The sequence below is a fragment of the Episyrphus balteatus genome, chromosome 3, assembly GCF_945859705.1.
Source record: "Episyrphus balteatus chromosome 3, idEpiBalt1.1, whole genome shotgun sequence".
NCBI lineage: Eukaryota > Metazoa > Arthropoda > Insecta > Diptera > Syrphidae > Episyrphus > Episyrphus balteatus.
In genome coordinates this window covers 22,587,763-22,610,026 of record NC_079136.1, presented here as the reverse complement: position 1 = coordinate 22,610,026, position 22,264 = coordinate 22,587,763, and the positions used below count along the sequence as shown (strand labels likewise).

Here is a 22,264-nt window from a genome sequence, read left to right as displayed (position 1 = left end):
CAAGTGAAGTTCTGGAACTTGTTCATTCTGATATCTGTGGACCCATGGAACAGAAGTCACTTGGTGGGGCTTATTATCTTCTGACATTTTTGGATGATTTTTCACACAAAGTTTTTATCTATGTATTGAAATCCAAGTCAGATGTGATGGAAACGTTTGTTTCGTTCAAAAGTTTGGTTGAAAACCAAACGAACAAGAAGATCAAAACATTTCGAACCGACAATGGAGGCGAGTTCTGTAATCGTGCATTTGACAGTTTTTTAAGCAAATGCGGGATAAGGCATCAAACAACAGTTGCCTATACGCCTCAGCAGAATGGCAAAGCCGAAAGAATGAATCGCACTCTCATTGAAAAAGCTCGGTGCATGATTTCTGATGCTGGTGTCAAAAAAACGTTTTGGGGCGAGGCGTTGTTGTATGCGGCTTACTTGATAAACCGAATACCAAGTAGAGTCCTTGAAGATTTCAAAACACCTGAAGAGATCTGGTCAGGCAAAAAACCAGATGTGTCTCATTTGCGTGTATTTGGGTCAACAGTTATGGTGCATGTCCCTAAAGAAAAGAGGAAAAAGCTTGATGTCAAATCTATCAAATGTATTATGACTGGTTACTGTGAAGACTCAAAAGCCTATCGGGTGTATGATCCTAAGAAGAGGAAGCTCATAAAATGTTGCGATGTTATTTTCTTGGAAGATCAACCATTTGGACAGGTAATTTCTGAAAACAATATTAATAATTTTGTTTTGTCTTTCGAAGACTCTTCAGTGGGGGCTATTGAAGGTAGCGAAAATCATAGTTCTATAGAAGAAGCAAACGACAACAACGATGAATTTTTGAATATCAATGCCGAAACTGAAAATAGAGAGGAAGAACAAACCGGACCTGCCCAAATTGAAGAGGAAGTTTTTGAATCTAATCAAGAAGATTTGACTGAAATTGCAACTTCGTCGAAGTCTGTTAGAAAATCAGAAAGAGTTAGGAAGCCAACAAAATTTTATGATTGCGTTACATACCTAGCAAATGACGAAAGTAATAACGACCCTCTTACTTACAAAGATGCAATTTCAAGCAAAGAAGCAGATAACTGGAAAGAAGCAATCAATAGTGAATATGCTTCTTTATTGGCGAATGAAACTTGGGAGTTAGCTGATTTACCTCCAGACAAGAAGATACTGAGTACCAAATGGGTTTTCAAAACGAAGTCAGATGTCGATGGGAAAGTCATTCGGTACAAAGCTCGACTTGTGGCAAGAGGTTGTAATCAACGGTACGGCATAGATTACGAAGAAACATTTTCTCCTGTTGTAAGATATGAGTCCATCCGATTCTTACTTGCTTTGGCAGCTCGAAAAGATTTAGAAATAGAACAGATGGATGCAATAACTGCATTCTTACAAGGCGACTTAAGTGATGAAATTTATATAAAACAACCGGAAGGTTTCGAGAAGGGAGAGAAAGTGCTTAGATTAAAGAAATCAATCTATGGACTGAAGCAGTCTTCTCGAATATGGAACCTTAAGTTGGATAAAGTGCTTAAAGAATTTGGAATGAAGCAGTCAGAACTTGATCCATGCATTTATTTTCAACATGTTGATGGGAAAATTTTAATAGTTGCTGTTTATGTTGATGATTTCCTCATTCTGGATAACCATCCCAAGCTAAAACATCAATTGAAAGAGAATTTAATGAATAATTTTCATATGAAGGATATTGGACCTTCGAATTCATTTTTGGGGTTAAAGTTAACAAGAGATAAGAAGAAAGGTTTAATCTGGATTGATCAAGAAAAATATATTTTGAAAATGATCGATAAGTTTGGATAAAGCAATTCCAACGAATGTTCAACACCAATGGATATTAATCAAAAATTAACGAAGAAGATGTCACCTCAAACAGAATCCGAACGTCAAGAAATGTGTAATATACCATACCAAGAATTAATAGGTAGTCTTTTGTTCACCGCACAAGTTTCTCGACCGGACATCAGTTATGCGGTTAACTGTTTAAGCCGTTTTAACCAAAATCCTGGGAAAGCACATTGGGTAGCAGCAAAGAGAGTATTGCGTTATCTGAAGGGAACTTCAAACTTAAAGATGTGTTATTCAAGAGAAGAAACAAGCGAAAGTTTAATCACTGGGTACTGTGATGCCGATTATGCTGGCGATGTTGATGAACGAAAGTCAATCACAGGTTATATATTTAAAATGCAAGGTGGAGCAATTTCTTGGTGTTCCCGTAAGCAGCCAACGGTAGCCTTATCGACAACCGAGGCTGAATATATGGCCATGAGTATGGCAATACAAGAAGTATTATGGCTCAATGGTCTTCAAAATGAACTTCTACCGGATGATAAACAAAATATAATTCTGTTTTGCGACAATCAGGGTGCTATATGTCTATCATCGACTACGGTCTATCATGCTAGGACTAAGCATATAGATGTTAGACACCATTTCATCCGAAATGTAATCAACGATCAACTCGTCAAGATTCAATATTTGAAAACCTCACAAATGATTGCAGATAGTTTGACAAAGAGTCTTCCGACTGAAAAGTCAACCTATTGTACAAAATTAATGGGTCTAATAAATTAGATTCTAGTGGGGGTGTTGAAATTGTACTTGTTTAAAGAATCTACTTTATTGTTTATTTATATTGTTCAAGCAACTTAATATTTATATGTTTGTAAAATAAAATTTTCATTTTTTATTCTTGCTACAATCTTCAAACAAATAAGTCCTTTTATTTAGAAGCTGGAACAAATACATTTCTTATAGCTTTCCAAAACATGCATTATAAAGGAAATACGGTAGAAAAGAGAAAATGTACAGCCTATTAGTATGCAACGCTTTCTTTTTTTTTTTTTTTTTTATTGATTTTAGATGTTGGTGTAGCTGGTTTTGAATAAAAAACGTTATTTTTTCAACTTTGAATATTCGGCAAGTTAGTATAATTTAATCATTTAATAGCCTGTTTTCACTAAAGCCCATGTGAGATAATTTAATTATGTACGTATATCTTTTTGATTGTCAAATCGTCTTTTTATCAGAAAGTTTTTGAATATTGCTGTGAATGTATATAAGGCTAAGGGCTAAAATTGGTGTTTGATTGTTATTTTCAATATAGAATGACAATTACAATTACAATTGCAATTACAATTACAATTACAATTTCTTATGACTTTTTATGTATACAGGGTGTCCCAAAAGTTTACGTCGAAACGAAAACGGTAGATATTACGGATAGGTGATGACAGTTATCAGAAAAATAATAAAAAAAATCGCAGCCATATATTTTGGGAGTTATGAGCATTTGAAAAAAAGTCGAAAAAATGGTCACCCTGTGACGGTTTTTCATGTGCCGTGACTACAAATCTTAATTTTTCTCATTTTTTTCTTTTGTTACGGAACCTTGAATAACCCTGCTATCAAATGCATTCAAAAATTTTAACTCAGCTGCATCAGTTTTAAAGAAAATATTACTTTTTTACCCAACTTAGTACTAAAAAATTTTACATGACTCTAATTCAATGAGCCGTAGTGTAAAAAAAATACACTACGATGTTTCGGCAAGTTGCCTTAAAAGTTGGTTTGTTCAATTCTCTTTTCAAAATGGTATAACATTGTTGGGAATATTTCATAAATAACCGAGATAAAATTTTTTTTCTTAAGAAATCCGACTTTTTTTTAGGTAATTTTTCCATATTATTTAAGTTTTTGTATTCTGAAAGGTTCGTTGTTTGCAATTTTTCAAAAACTTTACATTAATATAAATTCGTTTAGGTATACATAACTACAGTGATCACTTTATGGAAAAAGTTAAAAAGCAAACATTTTCAAACTCATTTTGTGTTATTTTTTGCTACAAAATTTAAAACAATGAAAATAGAGAAAGCTTAGATTTTTGTTCCAAAAACAATTATGGTAGTTTTTTTTCAGAAAACAATTCAATCTAATGCAAAAAGTGCTCGTTGTAGTTATACCTATTTTCTGTACTATTTTACACTTTTGCAAGTCTTTTTGATCTCCTAGGGTCGAACTACGTCATACGTTCGTTAACGTATTGACGCTTTATGTCTCTATCATTTTCTTCTGATTAAATAGAGAGAGAAGTAGTCAAAACGTTAACGAACCCCTGATAAGCGTTGCCACTTCGAAAAAAAAGTGTGCGCAGTAGATCCTTAAAAATTATGCAGTAGATTGAAAAATTTTGCAGTAGATTTTTAAATAACAACTGTTAACATTGGTTATTTGCATTGCTATTTTGAACAAAAATAGTTCTTACAATATTGCTTTGAGGTCTAGTTTATATCATTTGATCTGGCTTTGAGCTAAGAGCAGATTTTCTATTTTTTTTAATAATAATATTATATTAATTACAAAGAACTTTTCTTTACAATTTCGCAGTAGAATGGATTAAGTGGCAGTAGATTATTTATTTGCGATAAATGCAGTAGATCTACTGCAATTGCAGCAAAGTGGCACCGCAGGGCCTGATTTCAAATTCGATCTATGGAACATCTATGTACCTACTCGATGAGGCTTCGAATTATGGATAGTTCTGAATTGCAAAAAGGAGGAGGTTTTCAATTGGACTTTTTTGTCATTTTTTTTACATGAATGCTTATTACCTACCTCAGACCTGTGGACTGGGTGAACCAATTTTGATGATTCTTTTTGTATTTGAACGCTGGTTCTTTATGACAAAAAAGTCAAATGACAAAAAAAAATTTATTTAACAAAATTTTGTCCTAAATGTCGGATCTTCCCCAACATCAAAAAAATTTCTCAAAAATTTATGTAGAGCCAGGTCTTAAAATCTGCTATTAAACTAACATAAAAGTGTTTTGAACTGCAAGAACAAGTATGTGCGACCCAGTCGTGCATTTTATTTCAAAATGGTTGAAATTAGATTTATGTGCCTATACCTTCCCATACCCTTAAGAATACTAAAAAGTGGTTGCCCAAATTCCTACCCGGCCTCAGATTTTCCTTAGATCTGATATCTAAATCATGTAGGGGTTAACCAAACACATTCCGTAAAAAAGCCCTGTAAACCCTTCGCATTTCTAAGAAAAATGTGTACTCTTTGTGTACCCCAATTTTTTAAAAACAATTTTCATATACAACATGAAACTTAAATAAAGATCTATTAAAGTTCTTAATTATGGAAAGGTTTCCATATACGCACCTTTGCCTTCTCCATAACCATAACAATCCTACTCCAAACTTAACAATAAATAATTCAAAAACTTCAAATCTAAACACATTGCAAGTTTAATTCATAATTAAATAGGTCATAAAAAATCTCTCATCATAAAACAAAAGACCAACTTCTTGAAAACAACGTCAGCTAATTTTGAACTTCAAAAAACCTTGTCTTTTGCACTTGTTACTTCAAGTGATATACTAAAAATGTTCACTCTCTCTTTCCGTTCTGATAAAGAGGTCAAAATTAAAAATTCTCAATGAATAACTTGACACAATTTTCAAAACGATATTCTTTTGCAAAAGGAGCATAATTTTCCTTTGTTATAGGTACCATCTACTATGGCATATCGCCGTGACCTGGAATTCCATTGCTCGCATACCGTCCGTTGTCGAGATGTGTCGTTGTCGACATCAGTTCAGCATCAGCATCAGCATCACACCTTCTTCATCCTCATACTTGAATAAACTTATAATATCGTACTCACCCACATCACAACATGGTGGCATTCATTTTATAAGAAGCAAAGTAATTTTAATTATGTTAAATTTTCCCTTTTCAGGGAAAGCGCATATCCTAAACCTGCGAGCGTTCGCTATTTTACTCAACCTATAGTTAGTTACTTCCTTGTGTCGTCGTCGTCATAGTGTAGGGTAGAGAAAAGACTACCTTAGCTTCAGAAGTGGGGTTAGGACGGGATATGTTGGGGTTCTGGAATATAACCTACTCGCATGTACCTACCGTACCTAACACAAGAGGCATTTCCGCATAGAAAATTAAATTGAAAACTTTTATAATGCTGTATCCTTGATGTGTACAGTGTTATTGAATGTAAAGTTCATGCATGGAAGGTAGAAGCGAGTATAAGAAAAAAAAAAAAATTAAAATTAAAAAAAAAAAAAAGTTCGAATTGTGTCCTCGATTAAAATGCGAACTATGTGAGAGGAGCTTGCACACACATTCCAAGTTTAATTGGGTTTTCGAAGCATCAGGTTGTCTTCTTTGCTGCGAATCCTTTTGTCGGCAATATTTTTCAGTCCCATCCTTTTTCGTTTAAAGTGGCTGGGTATTATGTAGATATAGAATAGATACACAGACATGGAGCTCGCATGTGCATGGATAATGGTCTCCATCATAAAGTATAGTATAAAAGTTGTTGTTTCCCTCTCCTCAAATCACTTGCTTTGTCGTTCAAAAGAGGTTAGATAAACGCCCATAGGAAAGGGAGTCTAGTCTCTTCTTATAGCTTAGGGTAAGACACAAATAATAAAATTATATTTGATAGAGGGAAGCTTGATTACCGATTACAATTTGTATGATGAGAAAGAGCTTAAGTTACTTGAAACAATGTGCAGTTCTAAAAGTGCCGTCATAAAGATACTTAGAGTTAGTAGACGGTAGCTATAAAGTTCAGGTATAAATACAAGTACAGAGGAAGGAAGTTTTCAACAAGAATTTAAAGCTGGGAATTTGTGAAAATTTCCTTACAGAGTTCAATATAATTAAGACATAACATTTGCTTGTAATTATGAAGCTCCTATAAAATTTGACGTTTCCTTTTTCGCACGTCTCCTCGTGAAGTTTGAAAAGACGGCAAGGTGAAAATTTTTTGTTGGCTTGAATGCTTGTGTATATTACATTTTACATATGTATATAGTTTTTGTATACGAAAATGCTTTTGTGCATATATAAGATGTATGTACAAGAACGAGGCTTGGCTTGGAAAAGTTCATCCAGAGTATTCGAGACGTAACATTGGAAATTAATTAGAGTCATATTCAAGCTTGGTTGAGCATGGTGAACAATTACTATATTTAGACAGGAGCTAGACGAAGATTTTAAATAAAGCTTCTGAAATACATAATAAGTGTAAGAACGATTTTTGAGACTGATTTGATTTTGAAATTAAATTAATTTTTTAAAAATTGTTTTCAGATTGAAGAAAGTGGAGTCTGATGGATGAACACTGAAGTGATAATTGAACTAGACAACAATTTCCAACAAACATCGATATTCCCTCATCGAGTTCCACGCTAAAATTTTGTAGTTTGTAAGGTTTGAGGCTCGTTATCCTGGCAGGAATTAGGGCTGCCATATCTAAGGAACTAAGATTTCGGAACCTTATGAAGTTTGAATGTAAATTATACTTTCAACTCAAATGTAGTTATAAATGAAATTGAATACTTCATAAGGTTGCCCTAACGATTTGAAAATATTTTTCTTATGGATCTTGATTAACGCAAAATCTGCAAAAATAAAAAGCGTGTAGAAAAAAATTGTACATATTTTCCTCCGTTTATGGATATGGTAACAATAACGATTAAGGGCTTATTTTATGTCTGAAGTTCTATTATGTTAGAAACAAAAGTTTCAAAATTTTGTCAGAAATATGAAAAAATGTCATTTTTCTCTCACCTAGGGCTTTGTGATGTTCGCTCCACCAAATTCTACTTTTTCTTTCAAACCTGCCTGGTTCGAGTTCCCAAGGTTAACCCATAATAGCCCAACTTTTATTTTCCTTATCCTACGCTCAGTTTAAAAATTATAGAAGCATTAGTTTTTATTCACCTCACAAAAAAAAAAGTACGCATACACCACAGTGACCTTTTTAATTTATAATTTAGAAAAAGTAAATTTAATGGTGTGGGCATTGAGCCTCAAATGTTATTCATTTGACTTAGAATTCTAACTTGATTTAATATAGTCCATATAACATTACTTTTAATAAGCATTAAGTTGATTTCTTTCACTTCACTTTATATACCACAACTTACAAATATTTTTTCAAGTGTAAAAATTATTGTTTTTTTTTGGTTAGCCAAATAAGCACCTAGAAAAGCTACACATAAAGTCAAAAAACACGGTGTGTGTGAAAGACGTCTGCAAAAATTTGATCTCGGATAAAAAAAGTTCAGAAAGGTCTAAAAAGTACCTGGGCCAAAATACTTTTTGATGCCTAATTAGGGCAGTGAATTTTGAAAAAAAAAAAAAACATGGAAATTCGTGACATAGAATGGTTATACTTTAATCTATTATAAAATAACATTTGCACCGATGTTTTGAATGATATTTCTATATTTATGACAGTTTAAACATAAAGTGATCAAAACCAAACAACTGCGTTACTTTACTACAAATTTCATTTTTATTTGTAAAATCATATAATTAAGCTCTCTGATATTCCTTTTTGAAACTATAAGAACAACGTAACTTTAATTTTTCTAAAAACACCACTGGGTTACCAAAATAAACCAACATGTTACCGTGATTTGCAAACAATTCAGTAAAAATTTGGGTTTCAAACTTGTTAATGTAAATTATGTTAATTTTATAATTCAATATAGTCTTTCTACTAATTTTGTACTTTTTCTTCAAGAAAAATGAAATTCAACCAAAGGGAAAACTTTTTAGGCACTAAATAGTCCTTTGGCCCACCTGTCATATACTAATTTCGGAAAAGTTCAATTTTCTCAAAAACGGCTAAAACGATTTTGTTAAAAAATTCAAATTTTAGTTTTTTGATAAAATCATTATTAACGGTACCTATCTGTCAGATAACGGTTTTTTTTTTAATTCTCGTTTTCTGCCTAACAACTAATTTCATTTTAAATTTTTCATACAAAAGAAATTATACAATTTTAATATATACCAGAAATAAAATTTTGAAAAAGTATTTTTTTGATTTTTAAAGCAATTAAAAATTTTTTTTTTTTTTGAAAAATCAAATTTTTGAAAACGGGACATTGATTTTTTTGGAATTTTGGTTTTAGATGTAGAAATCACTTCTACAGATTGGCATATCAATTTTATTTTAAAACTTTTTTCTAAAAAAATATTTATGAGAAATTAGGTTTTTAAAAAACGGCTCTCAGGATTTTTATTTTTTTTTTCTAAAAATGCATCTTAATAAAATAAATCAAACTACATACCTACTTGTTTTGGAACTCAATTGTATTTCAGATGTTGTTTTATTCCTTTGAAAAACGAATTTTATGTTTTATTTACCTACATTTTTACGAAATATCCATATAAAAAGTCTTAAAAGTCTTAAAAGACAGTGCAAACAGTGAGACAATCCATTTTTCTCTTTTCTGAAAGCAAGCACAGTAACGCTAGTTTGGGCCAAAACGCTTATTTCCCCATCTGTGTCTTTTAATTTTGTTCCGACTGAATTAAAGCTGTCCATTTTCTTACACCGGAAAATATCACACAAAATCAGGTGGAAGTAGTTTTTGGAGTGTTATGAAAAGAGTGTATAACACAAAAAATCTGGTTAGTGGACAGAACTTTTTTTTACATATGTATTATATTTATATGTTCTTTCATAAAAAATATCATGTACTTAGAATTCCTTCGCGATTTTTGTAATTTTATATTTTTCCGAAAAATGACAAAACTAAACAATGAGACATTTTTAAAATACAAACAGTGAAACATAGATTTTTAAAAAATCGATGATTTTAACATGATTTCAATATCATTTGGTGGTGTTTTTTCTTTCTTTTTTTTCGGTTTTTTGGAGAAATGGTTTAAAGTAACATAAATTATTTAATTATACACTTGTAACTTAATTATTTTAACTTATCGTTAATTTGTTTCGGTTTTATCCTTTAATCTCATTGTTCACCTTAGCCTGTCTCACTGCTCGCACCCCTTGCAAACAGTGAGACATTTTGACTTTTTCTACATTTTAGTCTAATGTGATGCTCTTATTCATTCTTTAACTAAAACTTTTTCTGCAACTTTAATATAAAATATGTCTTAAACTGACTTCAAAGTCTGTTTAAGCTAGCTTGGAAACATTCTAAGATATACCCATTTGAAAGAAAGGTGTCTCACTGTTCGCACCTTTTCCCTAATAAAAATCATTTTTTAAAACAAAAATTTTTATAAACATTTTTTTTTTGAAAAAATAAAATACCATTCTGTTGCAGTTATAATTCAACACGCAAAATCAAAATTCAATGTCCCATTAACAAAAAATGATTTTGAAAAAAAAATCGATTTTTTAAATTTTGTTCTTAATTCATACTGAAATTGTAGAAGATCTTTTGTAAACGAAAATTCCTTGTATAAAAGTCATAAATATATTAAAAAATCTGAAATTTAAAAAAGGGGTTCTATTGAAGGTACAGTAAATAATGGTTTTCGAAAATGAAATTATTATTAATCAAAACATTTACCTTATCAAAAAGAGGTTGTCTGTAAAGCCGGTTTACGGACGATGATTTTACGTGATAACGTCGTCAGAAAACAGGTTGTGTGCTTTTGTTTAAAATGAGTCAATTGAAGCGTTTACTTATTTCAAACAATCATAATTTACCTACAAGAAAAAGCTAAAAATAAATACCTTTTATATTTTCTCATTATATTAATTTTTTTTTATTTTAAAAGATTAAAAAAAAAATTATGCAATTTAAAAGCCAAGTATTTCTTCATAAGAATAAAATAATTTTTTAATTTTTACAATGCACAAAAAGCAAAAAAACATGAATTTTTATCTTCTCACGTCATTAATTCCATTTTTTTCCCTAACAATCTATACAAAATTTTATACCATCTGAAAGCTTATTGTCTTAGCTCAAAATATATATATCGATCAGATCTATGAGACATCTACAAAAAGAGCTAGAATTTTTTGAACTCTATCAAATTTCATTAAAAAAAGCAAAAAAAAAACATTTATTTTTATGTTCTCAGGCTATGGAATCAATTTTTTGTTTGAAAACCTATAAAAAATTGTATACCATGTGAAAGCTTATTATTTCACCTTTCATATGACGTATCAATCTCATTTCAAAGATTTCTACAAGAAAAGTTAGAATTTTTTAAAGTCAATCATGTCAAATTTCCAGACTGAGATTACGGTACTCCCCACACTGGTGGCTGTTCGGGGGGCAACAGATCTCCACTGGTGTTTTGAGGTTTTTGTATCAGAATGCTCATAATAGTTTAATAAAATTTCTATCTGCTCTTGGTCAAAAGTTATAACTAAAATTCTAAAATTTTATTTTACCGTTATCTCAAAATTGTGTTTCCGAAAATGATTGAAACTTAGCACACATATAGTCATGGTCTATCATTACTCATATATATACTTTATTCCTTTATCTATTAAAGAAAAAAAGATAAAAATAAAAAACGACGAAAATCGGTTAAAAACGGTAAAAAAACGTGTGTTTTAAAAACTTGTTTCTTTCGTTATTCAGTCAAAACTCACTTAAACTAAAAAACTAAAAATCAAAAACTACCCAAAAATATCCCTAAAAAACAAGGTGTTTTTCAAAAATTCATATTTCGAAACGCAGACTGTTGGAAAAAAAATCCGTATTAGACGCCTAATTTGTTTTCCCTCATCTTTCACCTGGCACCTTTAGAATTGTCAAAAAAAATTTTCCCTACCAAAAATCATCATTTTGTCATAGCCCCAACACGTGTTTAACGTTCAAACAAAACGTCATAGCTTAGTTTCAAAATTTTTTAGAATTTTTTCTTAAATGCAGTTATTCTAAAATTAGTCTCATCTATCTATAGCAAAAAAAATCAACTCTCTACAACTTCGCGTTTAGATTTTAGCCCAAATTTCATCTTTACGTTTTACCCCTGTTTACCCTATTAAATGACGGAATTTTTAAAAATCCTTCATTTAGATTTAGCTTTAGGTTATTATCTTTCAAATAAACTATAGAACATTTTTGTATCTCTAATAGTTTATTTTTAATTGACATTTTTGCGCGCACTGCGAAAGTGCGAGAGTGGAAAGGGAGAAAATGGCGTCACTTTTTTGTGGTGGCTGCCATATTTCATCGATTTATAAGACGTTATCACGTCAAAAAGTAAAACTTGAATAATATTTGTAATAAAAAAATATTTTAATAGCTCGAAAATGTTGTACATATTAACATAAAAACATTCAAAAGTAATTCGAAGAAAATTCGCCCTTCCGTTTAGGCAGTGTAGATATTATGACACAAAACCAATACTTTTTTTTTTTTTTTTTGATTTGTTTATTTCATCAAGCAGAGTAACATCTCTTATAGACTAATTTTTAACAAATTAATGTAAATAATATTAAATAATATAAGTAAATAATGATAATATATACAACTATAAATATAATTTAAAATTTAAAATTTAAAAATACAAATACAAATACATACAATTATTAGAAAACTGAGGTGAAGCAGATAAATAACAATAAATATTACATCAATTTAAAGAAAACTATTGATAATATTGTAAGACCATCATCAAATTCTTTTTGAAAAATTCCCTGGATATGTTTCCAAAAATATCAATATTATCAATTGCAAGGTTTGTTTCTCTTATACAACGTGCAAGAGGTTCGTTTCTACCATAATTGGTTCTGTAAAAATGTTCACGAAAATGAAAGTTAACTCGGAGATTTCTAGATGGAAAATAGAAATTTATACGCTCCAACAACTGAGGACAATTAGAATGGAAGTTGATTAAATCTTTGATAAACATTATGCAAAAATATTTTCTTCTTAAATCAAGCGTTTGAACATTGAAAAGCAAGCATCTTGTTGAATATGATGGTGTTTCAATATTCCAGTTCAATTTAAAGAACAATAAATTTGTAAGTCTTCGTTGGACTCTCTCAATCCTTAAAGAATGGGTTTCATAATAGGGATTCCAAATTACACAACAGTATTCTAGTATCGATCTTACGAGTGAGATATAAAGAGTGTTTATCGTGAATGGGTCTGAAAAATCAAGAGTATTTCTTCGAATAAACCCCAGCATTCTGTTAGCTTTATTAACTATGTAGTCAATATGATCGGCGAATGAGAAACGTACGTCCAAAAACACACCCAAATCTTTTTTGATCGTTACCCTTTCTAATATGACATAGTTGATATTGTATTCAAAAACTATTGGATTCAGTTTTCTGTGGCAAGTAAAACTTACACATTTTTTAACATTTAAAAGCAATTGATTCTCATTGCACCAATTAACAAGACTTTGAAGGTCTTGCTGAAGAAGAAGACAATCATTAGTTGATTCAATTGACCGAAAAATTTTAAGATCATCAGCATACATAAGATATTTAGAAAATCTGAAGTTGGAAGGGATATCATTTATAAAAAGAATGAAAAACAATGGACCTATATGGCTTCCTTGTGGGACACCAGAGGTAACTGTTATTTTCTTTGATCTTAAGGACCCAATTTTTACAAACTGAGTTCTGTTACACAAATAGGAAGAAATCCATTTGATAAAGCTAGAGTGAAATCCTAGCCTAGAAAGCTTAAAAATCAGGATTTCATGGTTAACTTTGTCAAAGGCCTTAGCAAAATCAGTGAAAATAATGTCCGTCTGCAAACCATCACTGAAACCATTTATGACGGAGTCGGACAACATAGCAAGATTTGTAGCGGTCGATCGACCCTTAACAAATCCATGTTGTGATTCAGATATTATATTTTTAATCATGAAATTTAATTTGTTACATACCAACATTTCGAACATTTTTGGAATCACCGAAAGCTTGCAAATTGGTCTATAATTTATCATATACTTGCCCTAACATAGTAATAAAAAAACATCTTTTCTTTGTTTGATAATATACCTACCATAATATAACAACATATCTGTGCACCAGCATAAAATATCAAATATCACCTTCTCAAATCAAAGCAATAATAATAAACTTCAAGCATTCTGGTAACACTAAATACCAAATCGGCCACCCAGTTTGATTTACCTTTTGTGATATGATGTGTGTGTATGTTTTTTTTGTGTATTATATGCCCTTTGTCTAGCCCCGTAATTTGTTTTATCACTTTGATGACACTGTTATCAACTATATTGTTGTAAAGTGCTACTGTGAAGAGCATCTCTAACCGAGTACCTATATTTATTCTTTCCTCTTTGTCCCAAAGATATTGCTGCAAAAATTGAGAGAAAGAGAGAAATTGATTTTAAATTCCTGCGCACAATATATTTGAGCAACCATATCCTCTCTGTTTATGTTTTTGAATTGCTGCAAAGGATATTCAACAGAGGCAAATGTGTTTTTTTTTTAGAACGTGCGGTTTAGATGCACATAAATCAGCTGAAAGGGAATCTTATTCTTCTCCTTATCAGTCAAAATTAAAACATAACAGTGGTGGCGTTTTGTATGTTTCTTCAACATTCTTTTATTAAATTCAATTTACAATTTATATTTAACTGGCGCCCGGGAGAAGAATCTTTATGTTGTAAATTGAAAGATTTCAATTCAAAATTTTCTAGGATAGTAAGAATATTAATTTTTAAATTATAATATCTTAATTCTTCTCCCGGGCGCCAGTTAAAAAAAAAAAAATAAATACCAACAAAAAAGAAGAGAAGGCACTTTATTTGTTAAATGGGTAATTACAGAAAAGGATTATTGGTTTTTCCCACGAATTGTGCGAAAAGATACAATCTTGATTACATAGTTGGAAAACCCCGGTAAAAATAATTAAAGATGGAATTTTTCAAAACACATTCTAATATTCCTGTTTTTAACTGGAATTTATCATAGAGACATGTGCGATTTCATTTTCCAAAGTGTCAAAACTTCCCAATGAACATATTCAGTGCATTTGTTAGATATGTTTAGGCTCACCCACACCAAGCAGTCAAAATTTGCATCCATGAATGCTGGAATCCACTTTAAAAAGGTACATTTGATTCACTTTTAAAAATTTATGACAGTGGTTTATTGAGCACATCAATCCGAGAGTTCTTGCATGACTTTAGCTTTTTAATAGACGATAAACTATTTACATAAATATGAATATCTATTTCTCCTAGCATCAATAATTCGCAAAGCTATTAAAAATCTATCTGTATCGCAATTATCAGCAGTGCGTAAAAACGCCAATATATTAAGTATTACTTATTCATGTATACATTTTGCTGTTGAAATGCGGAAACCCTTTTTAATCTATAAAAAAAAAAATAATATAAAATACTAAAAATAGACACCTCAAGAATATCAACACGTAGGTATCATCCGTGTATAAATAATGTATATTTTGTATCTTTTACAATTGCATCTCTCTCGCATCTTGTTACACACTGCACAGTAACTGCTGCCACTGACATACACTTGCTCCTGTTACCATCACTTGCGAATACAAAAAGATATTCACTTGTTCTTCCTGTGCAAAGAGGGAGGGTTGCCTCTTTGAGTTTTTTGTCTGAGTTGGATCCATGAGGATGAGGATGAAATTCCAAATAATGGGAAGCTGCATGCAGTAGGCAAGCCTCTTCAATGTGGAGGATTTTTTTTGGAATACCATTGATGCATGCAGAAGCTGTATGGAACAGCTTCGTCGCTCTTTTTTTCAACAACAAACTCTGGCTGTTCAATTTCATTTTCATTTTTATAGAAGACAATAATTCCAACATCCAGCAGGCAGTAGCAGAGCATCATCATATCGCTGCCACCACCATCACCACCACACAGTGGAGCACAGAATCACAGATACAGAGCATCGCATCGGCCAGATACAATTTTGTTCTCAGATACATCATTCAGTCGAGTTCAGGCTACCAACCGTGGTAGACAACAACGCCGGAAAGAGCTTGCTGCTATCTATAACTTTTGGTTCTGTTTTTTTATTTGAAAAAGTGTGTTAAGGAACAACGGTTTGGTTCTAAATGGTTTCGGCTTCCTTTAACTGCTTTTTTTCTTCACGTTTCTTATCAAACGATGGCAATGGCAAAGGACCACAAGTTGCGTGTTAATAGCGTTTAATTTAATTTCGCAACTTTCAAATGTCCTTTTTGTGGCTGCGTGTGGGTGTTTAAGTGTGCCTTAGTGCAATGATAATTCCTAGAAATTAAAAAAATTTAATGGAATTTTTTAAATGGTTTGTTTTGCCTTCTTTCTTCATTTCTGACCGATAGAAAAAAAAAAAATTAATCCACAAACACGCGCTAAATCTCATCCTTTTGAACATTTATATCGGATTGAATCCTTGTCGGAGAGACCTTACATCCATCAGTGGCACTTGTGAATTGCTTTTTTGTTGGTTAAGGATAAGGTACGTATAAGTGACGGGAACCCCCATTTATAGACAAGACAACATCAATAAAATATTTGGGGCCTAATTTTGGGATTTCTGAAAGTCTCCATGAATGGATACGTTAGTCGTCCTGATTTTCTGTATTATGTCCCTGGACATGAAAAACTTTTCTTCGTTGGTCAAAAACTTTTTTTTCTTTGCTTTCTTTTCATTTATATAACAAAAAGGGAATTAATAAGGCTGAACTTATGGCTAAAAAAGATACAGATAGTCCTTCATAATTTAGCCTACGTATGCAATTATTTTGTGCCGTTGAAGAATGAGACAGAGCCATCATCATCTTTTCGAATCCTTTCTGGTGTAATGAGATAAGACCAAAACTGGCGCCCAATGTGGTGTAAAATTAAAGGCGAATAATTGATATTTATTCATCTTCTTCTTCTTTTCATTCACAAAACGAGGACGAATAACGCCAAGCATAGGACAAACATCTGACCATGAGATGATAGTGAAATGTGAGATCCTTTTTCTTTATATTTTTTTTTTTTTGTGCTTGTTGTATCCCTTTTTTTTAAGCAATTTCATCTTAAGATGGATATTTTTTTTTTCATTTCTGGCTTTTTTTTTGTGGTGGCCTTGATAGGATTACTTTTTGTGTGTGCGGGGGAGCAAGGAATATGGGTATATGAAGGAATGAAATTAATGATTTGTTGAATTTTCTAACTAAAGATTCAAAAGGAATAGCAAAAGAAACTAAGTACACAATTGAGGCGTGTGATGTTGCTGGTTGAAAAAAGACAAATATTTTAATAAAGTTATAATTTATGTGAAATATTTCATTTAAATAATAGAAGATTTTGGATAGTAAAAGTGCTAAGTAAAAGTGACTTATCTTTAAATATGGTTTAACTAAATGATAAGTTTTTCTGTGCTGAAAAATAATTTTTGGTTTGAAATATCGTTTGAAAACATGATTTGTTTTTAAATATAGTTCTGAATTGACTTCAATAGTTTTTCTAAATTTGTTTTAACTATACGATTCAAAGGAGCATTGATTTTATTTAATTGAAAAGCAAAATAGTCAATGCTTACGATAGTGCAGGAATTAAAATTATTGCATGAAAGATTACATTTTTTTTAAGCCTTAATTCTCCCTCATATATGTATGTACGTTATTCTTGAGATTTCAAATTAAAGCCATTCTATTCCATAAAGTTAATTTATTTTAAACTTTGTTAGTCCAGTCAAATCGTATTTAAAGCGAAAAGTTCTGGTAAATATTATATGGATTAGTTTATGTTTTTTGGTGTGCTGACCAAGAATCTGTCCAACAAAACGTTTCACGGCTGCTATGAGAAATAAATTTAAGACTTATCCGGTCATAAGTAAAAAAAAACAGTTTTTCTTGTAATGAAAAAGAAATTCTCCGAAAAAAAAGTAAATTGTTTGTTTTTCAAAAAGTGCTGATTTGTATAGAATTTTCAATGCCTTTTTTAAATTAAAAATATAAGTAACTGTGTACGAGTCCTCAAAAACATTTTTTCCGCATTTCAACAGCTTGAAGATGTCTTTATTCTACTGGCATTGGGATAGTTCTTTTAGGGATTTGTGTTTTCGTTTATGTTAGAGGCATTTTAAATCGAGTTGATTTTTTTTTAATTTTCTTATGAATTTAGTGCTAATTTTCCAAAAAAAAAAAGAAATATTGCAATTTAATTTTGTGTCAACTCATCATTTACGATTTTTCATAAAATTTAAAACTCATTTTTAAAAGTACAAAACCATAATTTTGAATGGTGTTGACCTCCAAACTAAGTATAATATTTTATTTATTTTATACCAAAGAATTATAATTTTTTTTGAAAATCGTAAAAATAATTTTTTTTTTAAATTTGAAATGTCATTCTTAAGAAATAATTATTCGACATATGAAAACAACATTTCGAAAAAATTCTTCATTCCGTTTTTAAAAAGTTGATATTAAAAAAAAAAAATTTTTAATTAAGTAGCTAAGCTAGTTTGCAATACTTAAACTTTGTTAAAATTTGTTGTTGCAGCTAATGCTATTTATCTTGAACTTGCAATGTTTAAACAGGTGTAACTTTTGCAGATATCAATATAATTCATCGAAATAAAATGAAATAAAAAGCTTAAATGAAGATATAAAACCTGAATTTTTAACTCTTTATCTTATAAGGTTTAAGGTATTTAATAAAGCAAAATATTTAAAAAGGATATTTATATGTCGAAAACGACATAAGAAACAAACAAACACAAAACAAATAGGTCGTACTAAAACAACGACCAAAATTATCGTGTTTTATACTCTCTAAATTACAATTTCTCAAATTTAGAAATTATAAGGTCGAATATTTTAAGTCTTGTATATTAACTATTTAATTTTATTTCAATCAATTATTTTTACAAATGTGAAAGTTATCTACCAACTTATAAACATTGAGCCGTTTATGTGGCGGTACCCAGCCTTAATGTTGGTCCTAAAAAAATCCAGAAAATCCCGCAAACATAACACCCCCCCCCCCCCCGCCCCAAAAAAAAAAGAAATTCATTAAAAACAAAACTTAAATTGGGGAATTAGGTAAAAATCATCTCTATTTATGTAAAGGCATGAAAGAGAGTTAACATAGAAACGAAATGGTTTGGTTGTTTAAATTTGTATGCCTTGGGTTCTGAAGTATTTTTTGCACAAATTTTCGAAAATAACATACCTAAGTAAACTAAAATAAAATTACAGGGTCGGGTCGGGGTCGGGGTCAGAATCCCGTAAACCCAAAATCCCGAAAAACCAAAATCCAGACTGGAGACCCCAATCGTATAATTTTTTTTTTGGATGTTATTTTCGAAAATCTGTCCTAAAATTTTACTAATCGTTGACAAATTCAGTTTCCAAAACACACAAATTTAGAGCAATTCATCTATGTTTGATGTGTTACACGTAAAACGATTTAATACGAATTTTCAAAATTATATATTTCTAAATAAGTCAAACTCTAGAAAAGAGTGCTTTGTCTATTTCCCTAAATTTGAATCTTAGAGATCCGACTAATGGAATTCAAGATGCAAGTGGCCTGTTTTGACTAAACAAACAACTTTGATGTTCTATTTGATAAACTTAAACTAAATTTATAAATTTTGTAAAAAATCTTTAAAATTTTTCTTATTTTTACGAATTTATACCATGCCTTTAGTTTCAGTATCAAAAATTCACAAGCAAAAAAAAAAAGAAAAATATAAAACCCTACTAAATAGGGATTGAAAGAAAAAAAAAAAACATCTCAAAGAACTGTCCACGGGGATGATGATGATGAAATGGAAATGGGTAAATTTACTGGAAACTGTATTTGCAATGAATTCGTTTAATGCTCTAATGAGATTTTAAATTCCACCATTCGTCTACTATTTAATTGTTTCGAAGGATAAAAAACAAAACACAAGAAAAATGAAAATTTGGCGCTAAATCGAGGGTGGTTTTGTGCTATATATTTGAATGCTAGCTCAAGAAAAAAATAAAAAGGATCTTTTTTATCCCTTCTCTGCCACAGCATCACCTTCAACAACAATTTGTGTGTGTGTCCTTTCAATTTTCTTTTGTCTTTCAATTTGTATGCCATGTTAAAAAGTCTTCTCCTCCTCCTCCTACTATCGCTAACTGTCGCGTGCCGAGTGGGATTGGTAGATTTTCATTTCTATTTTTTTATGCTTTCCTTAATGGTAAATCTTTGGCGGGCTTGTTCAGTGATTTTGATTGCTAAATTATTCACGAAAATCCATGGGCAAAGTATATAAATAATGATATTTTCCATGCAATTGTTAAGTGGTGCGATTGAGGTCTCTTAGATATTGTGTTGAGGATCCTTTTTCTAATTTTCAGTGCAGTGATTTTTCACTTCCGTTTGGTATGACAATTTATTTTAATGTACAATTTTTTTTTTATATTCTTCTTGTTGTTATTGGTTTATACAGAGTATTTCTTAATGGAGAGTTGTTTTATTGAGATAAGTTTGCGGCAAAGTTTTGTGGGAGATTATGTTGCAAAAGGGTTTATTTCTTTTTGTCGGAAAAGTTTGATTGAAATTTGAATTTAAGCCATAATGACGTTGGGTTCTTTTTTTTTCCTTTGTGGGAAGTGTGCCAGAAAACATTTTGTGTATTTTCATAACGAAGATAAATTCTTTTGTGACATTTACAAGATGGAAAAAGTTATGGATGTTCTTAGAAAAAAAAGTTAAATAGTAGGGCACTAAATCTCGATGAAAAATGGTTGTATTGGGTTCCAAACAATATTCATCGAGCACTCTTTAGCTTTGTCATCTTTTGTGTTGCAAATACTGAAATGTTCATAATAATATTCTTGGGCAGATAATTATCGCAGCAAACCTATTCGTTCTGAAGTATTATACTCCTTAAATATATTTTATGATCTTTACCCGAGTAAAAATAGAAATTGATGAATTTTTGATCATGGTGCAGACTTGGTGCGGCGGTGGTGCACCGAATTTTGCATTCAAAATGAAATGGTATGGACGTGGTGCACTCGTGGTGTGGCGGTGCGGTGGTGCACCGAATTTTTCATTCAAAAAGAAAATGATGCGGACGTGGTGCAGTCGTGGTGCTGTGGTGGTGCTCCGATTTTGTTCATACAAAATGAAATGATGCGGATGTGGTGCAGTCGTGGTGTGGCGGCGTAAATTTTTTTAAAATGGTGTGGACGTGGTGCAGCGGTGGTGCGGCGGAATTCCATTTTTACTCGGGTAGACCAGTTAGATTTGAGTCATTTTTGTCTAGTCTTACGAATTTTTTTTTTCACGGGAACGTGCCTTTTGCGAAAAATTTACAAAGCTTTTAAGATAATCATAGGCCAAAAGCAAATAAATTGCTTTAATTCTCTTTAATCGTCAGGCCAAGTTTAATTGCTATCTCCTTCCCTTTTAAATAGAAGAAGGATTGCTGTTATCTTTGACGACACTGTTTCATCTCTCGACTCAGGAATATGGCTTTAAAATATTTTAATCTTTTTCATCACAAATTACTGATAAAATCATAAAAGACACTCGCTTCACCATTAATTAATTTTCAAAACCTCAAAAGGTAATTAAATATTTAAAAAAATACACAAAGAAGTTATCAAATTAGGAACTTTTTTTTTTGTTTAATAATTGCACAAGACAAAGAGTTCAAAAGCACCCTTACCCTGTTTATCTTAACAAAATTTCTTTTAGATAGCAAAAAAAAAAAAAAAAAAAAAATGCCATAGGTATATGTACATTGTTTTATCATTTAATTAAAATGAGATTATCCCAGTTGCCGTCGTTATTTCTGTGGAAATAAGAAAATTCAAAATGTCATTTTGGCCACGTTAATGGCACATTCGTGTAAGCGGAAATTGTACACCCTTATGTTTATTTCCTGTCATCTGATGCTTGACAGTTTTACGGATAACAAAAAAAAAAAAAACAAGAAGCCATCACTCTGGCCCTAGAGCCGAGGAGAAATGCGTATCCAATATGGGATACAAAAAATTCTTTACTGTCAAGTTACTTCTGATGGACATGTTACAAGTTTTTAAATTGTTAACGTATGTTCGTTTTAAGTGGCTTAATTGATTTTGTTCTTAAACACAAAAAAAGGCACGTATTTTGTTTTTTGTAAAAAGACAACCCTTGGGCAAGAAAAATTTGTATATTGCGATTTTCTATGGAAAATCCTTTTCGTTTGAATTTAAAATTGATAAAAATGATAGCAATAGTTTGTATGTAGTTGTAATAGTCTGGGAGATAGTGTTTATTTTTTGGAAATTTTTTTCTGTTGCTATGTATATTTCAATGAATTTACGTAATCAAATACAATTAGACTTGGAATTAGTAAAAAAAAAACTGACAATACTATACTCTTCACATCTGTACCTTTTTTTTCTAATACGTAAGTCAAATTAGACAAAAAGAAGGTTTGAAAAGTTTTGGTAATATTTTTATTTGGGCATTCTCTAATTTGCCTCAAAAGTCTAGAAAATT

General features: G+C 31.0%; 2 protein-coding genes across 2 annotated transcripts in view; both read left to right on the top strand.

Moving 5' to 3' along the window:
* Nucleotides 1-1,850: 1,850 nt before the first annotated feature.
* LOC129913695 (uncharacterized) lies at nucleotides 1,851-2,594 on the top strand. Its single transcript, XM_055992495.1, has one exon. It carries the CDS (start codon nucleotides 1,851-1,853, stop codon nucleotides 2,592-2,594), a length of 744 nt encoding a protein of 247 aa, XP_055848470.1.
* Nucleotides 2,595-15,734: 13,140 nt separating this feature from the next.
* LOC129917020 (dorsal-ventral patterning protein tolloid) overlaps nucleotides 15,735-22,264 on the top strand; it is a 125,470-nt gene continuing 118,940 nt past the window's right edge. Inside the window, exon 1 of the mRNA XM_055997323.1 lies at nucleotides 15,735-16,250. The gene's annotated coding sequence lies outside the window, so the exon portion shown is untranslated. The remainder of the gene's footprint in view (nucleotides 16,251-22,264) is intronic.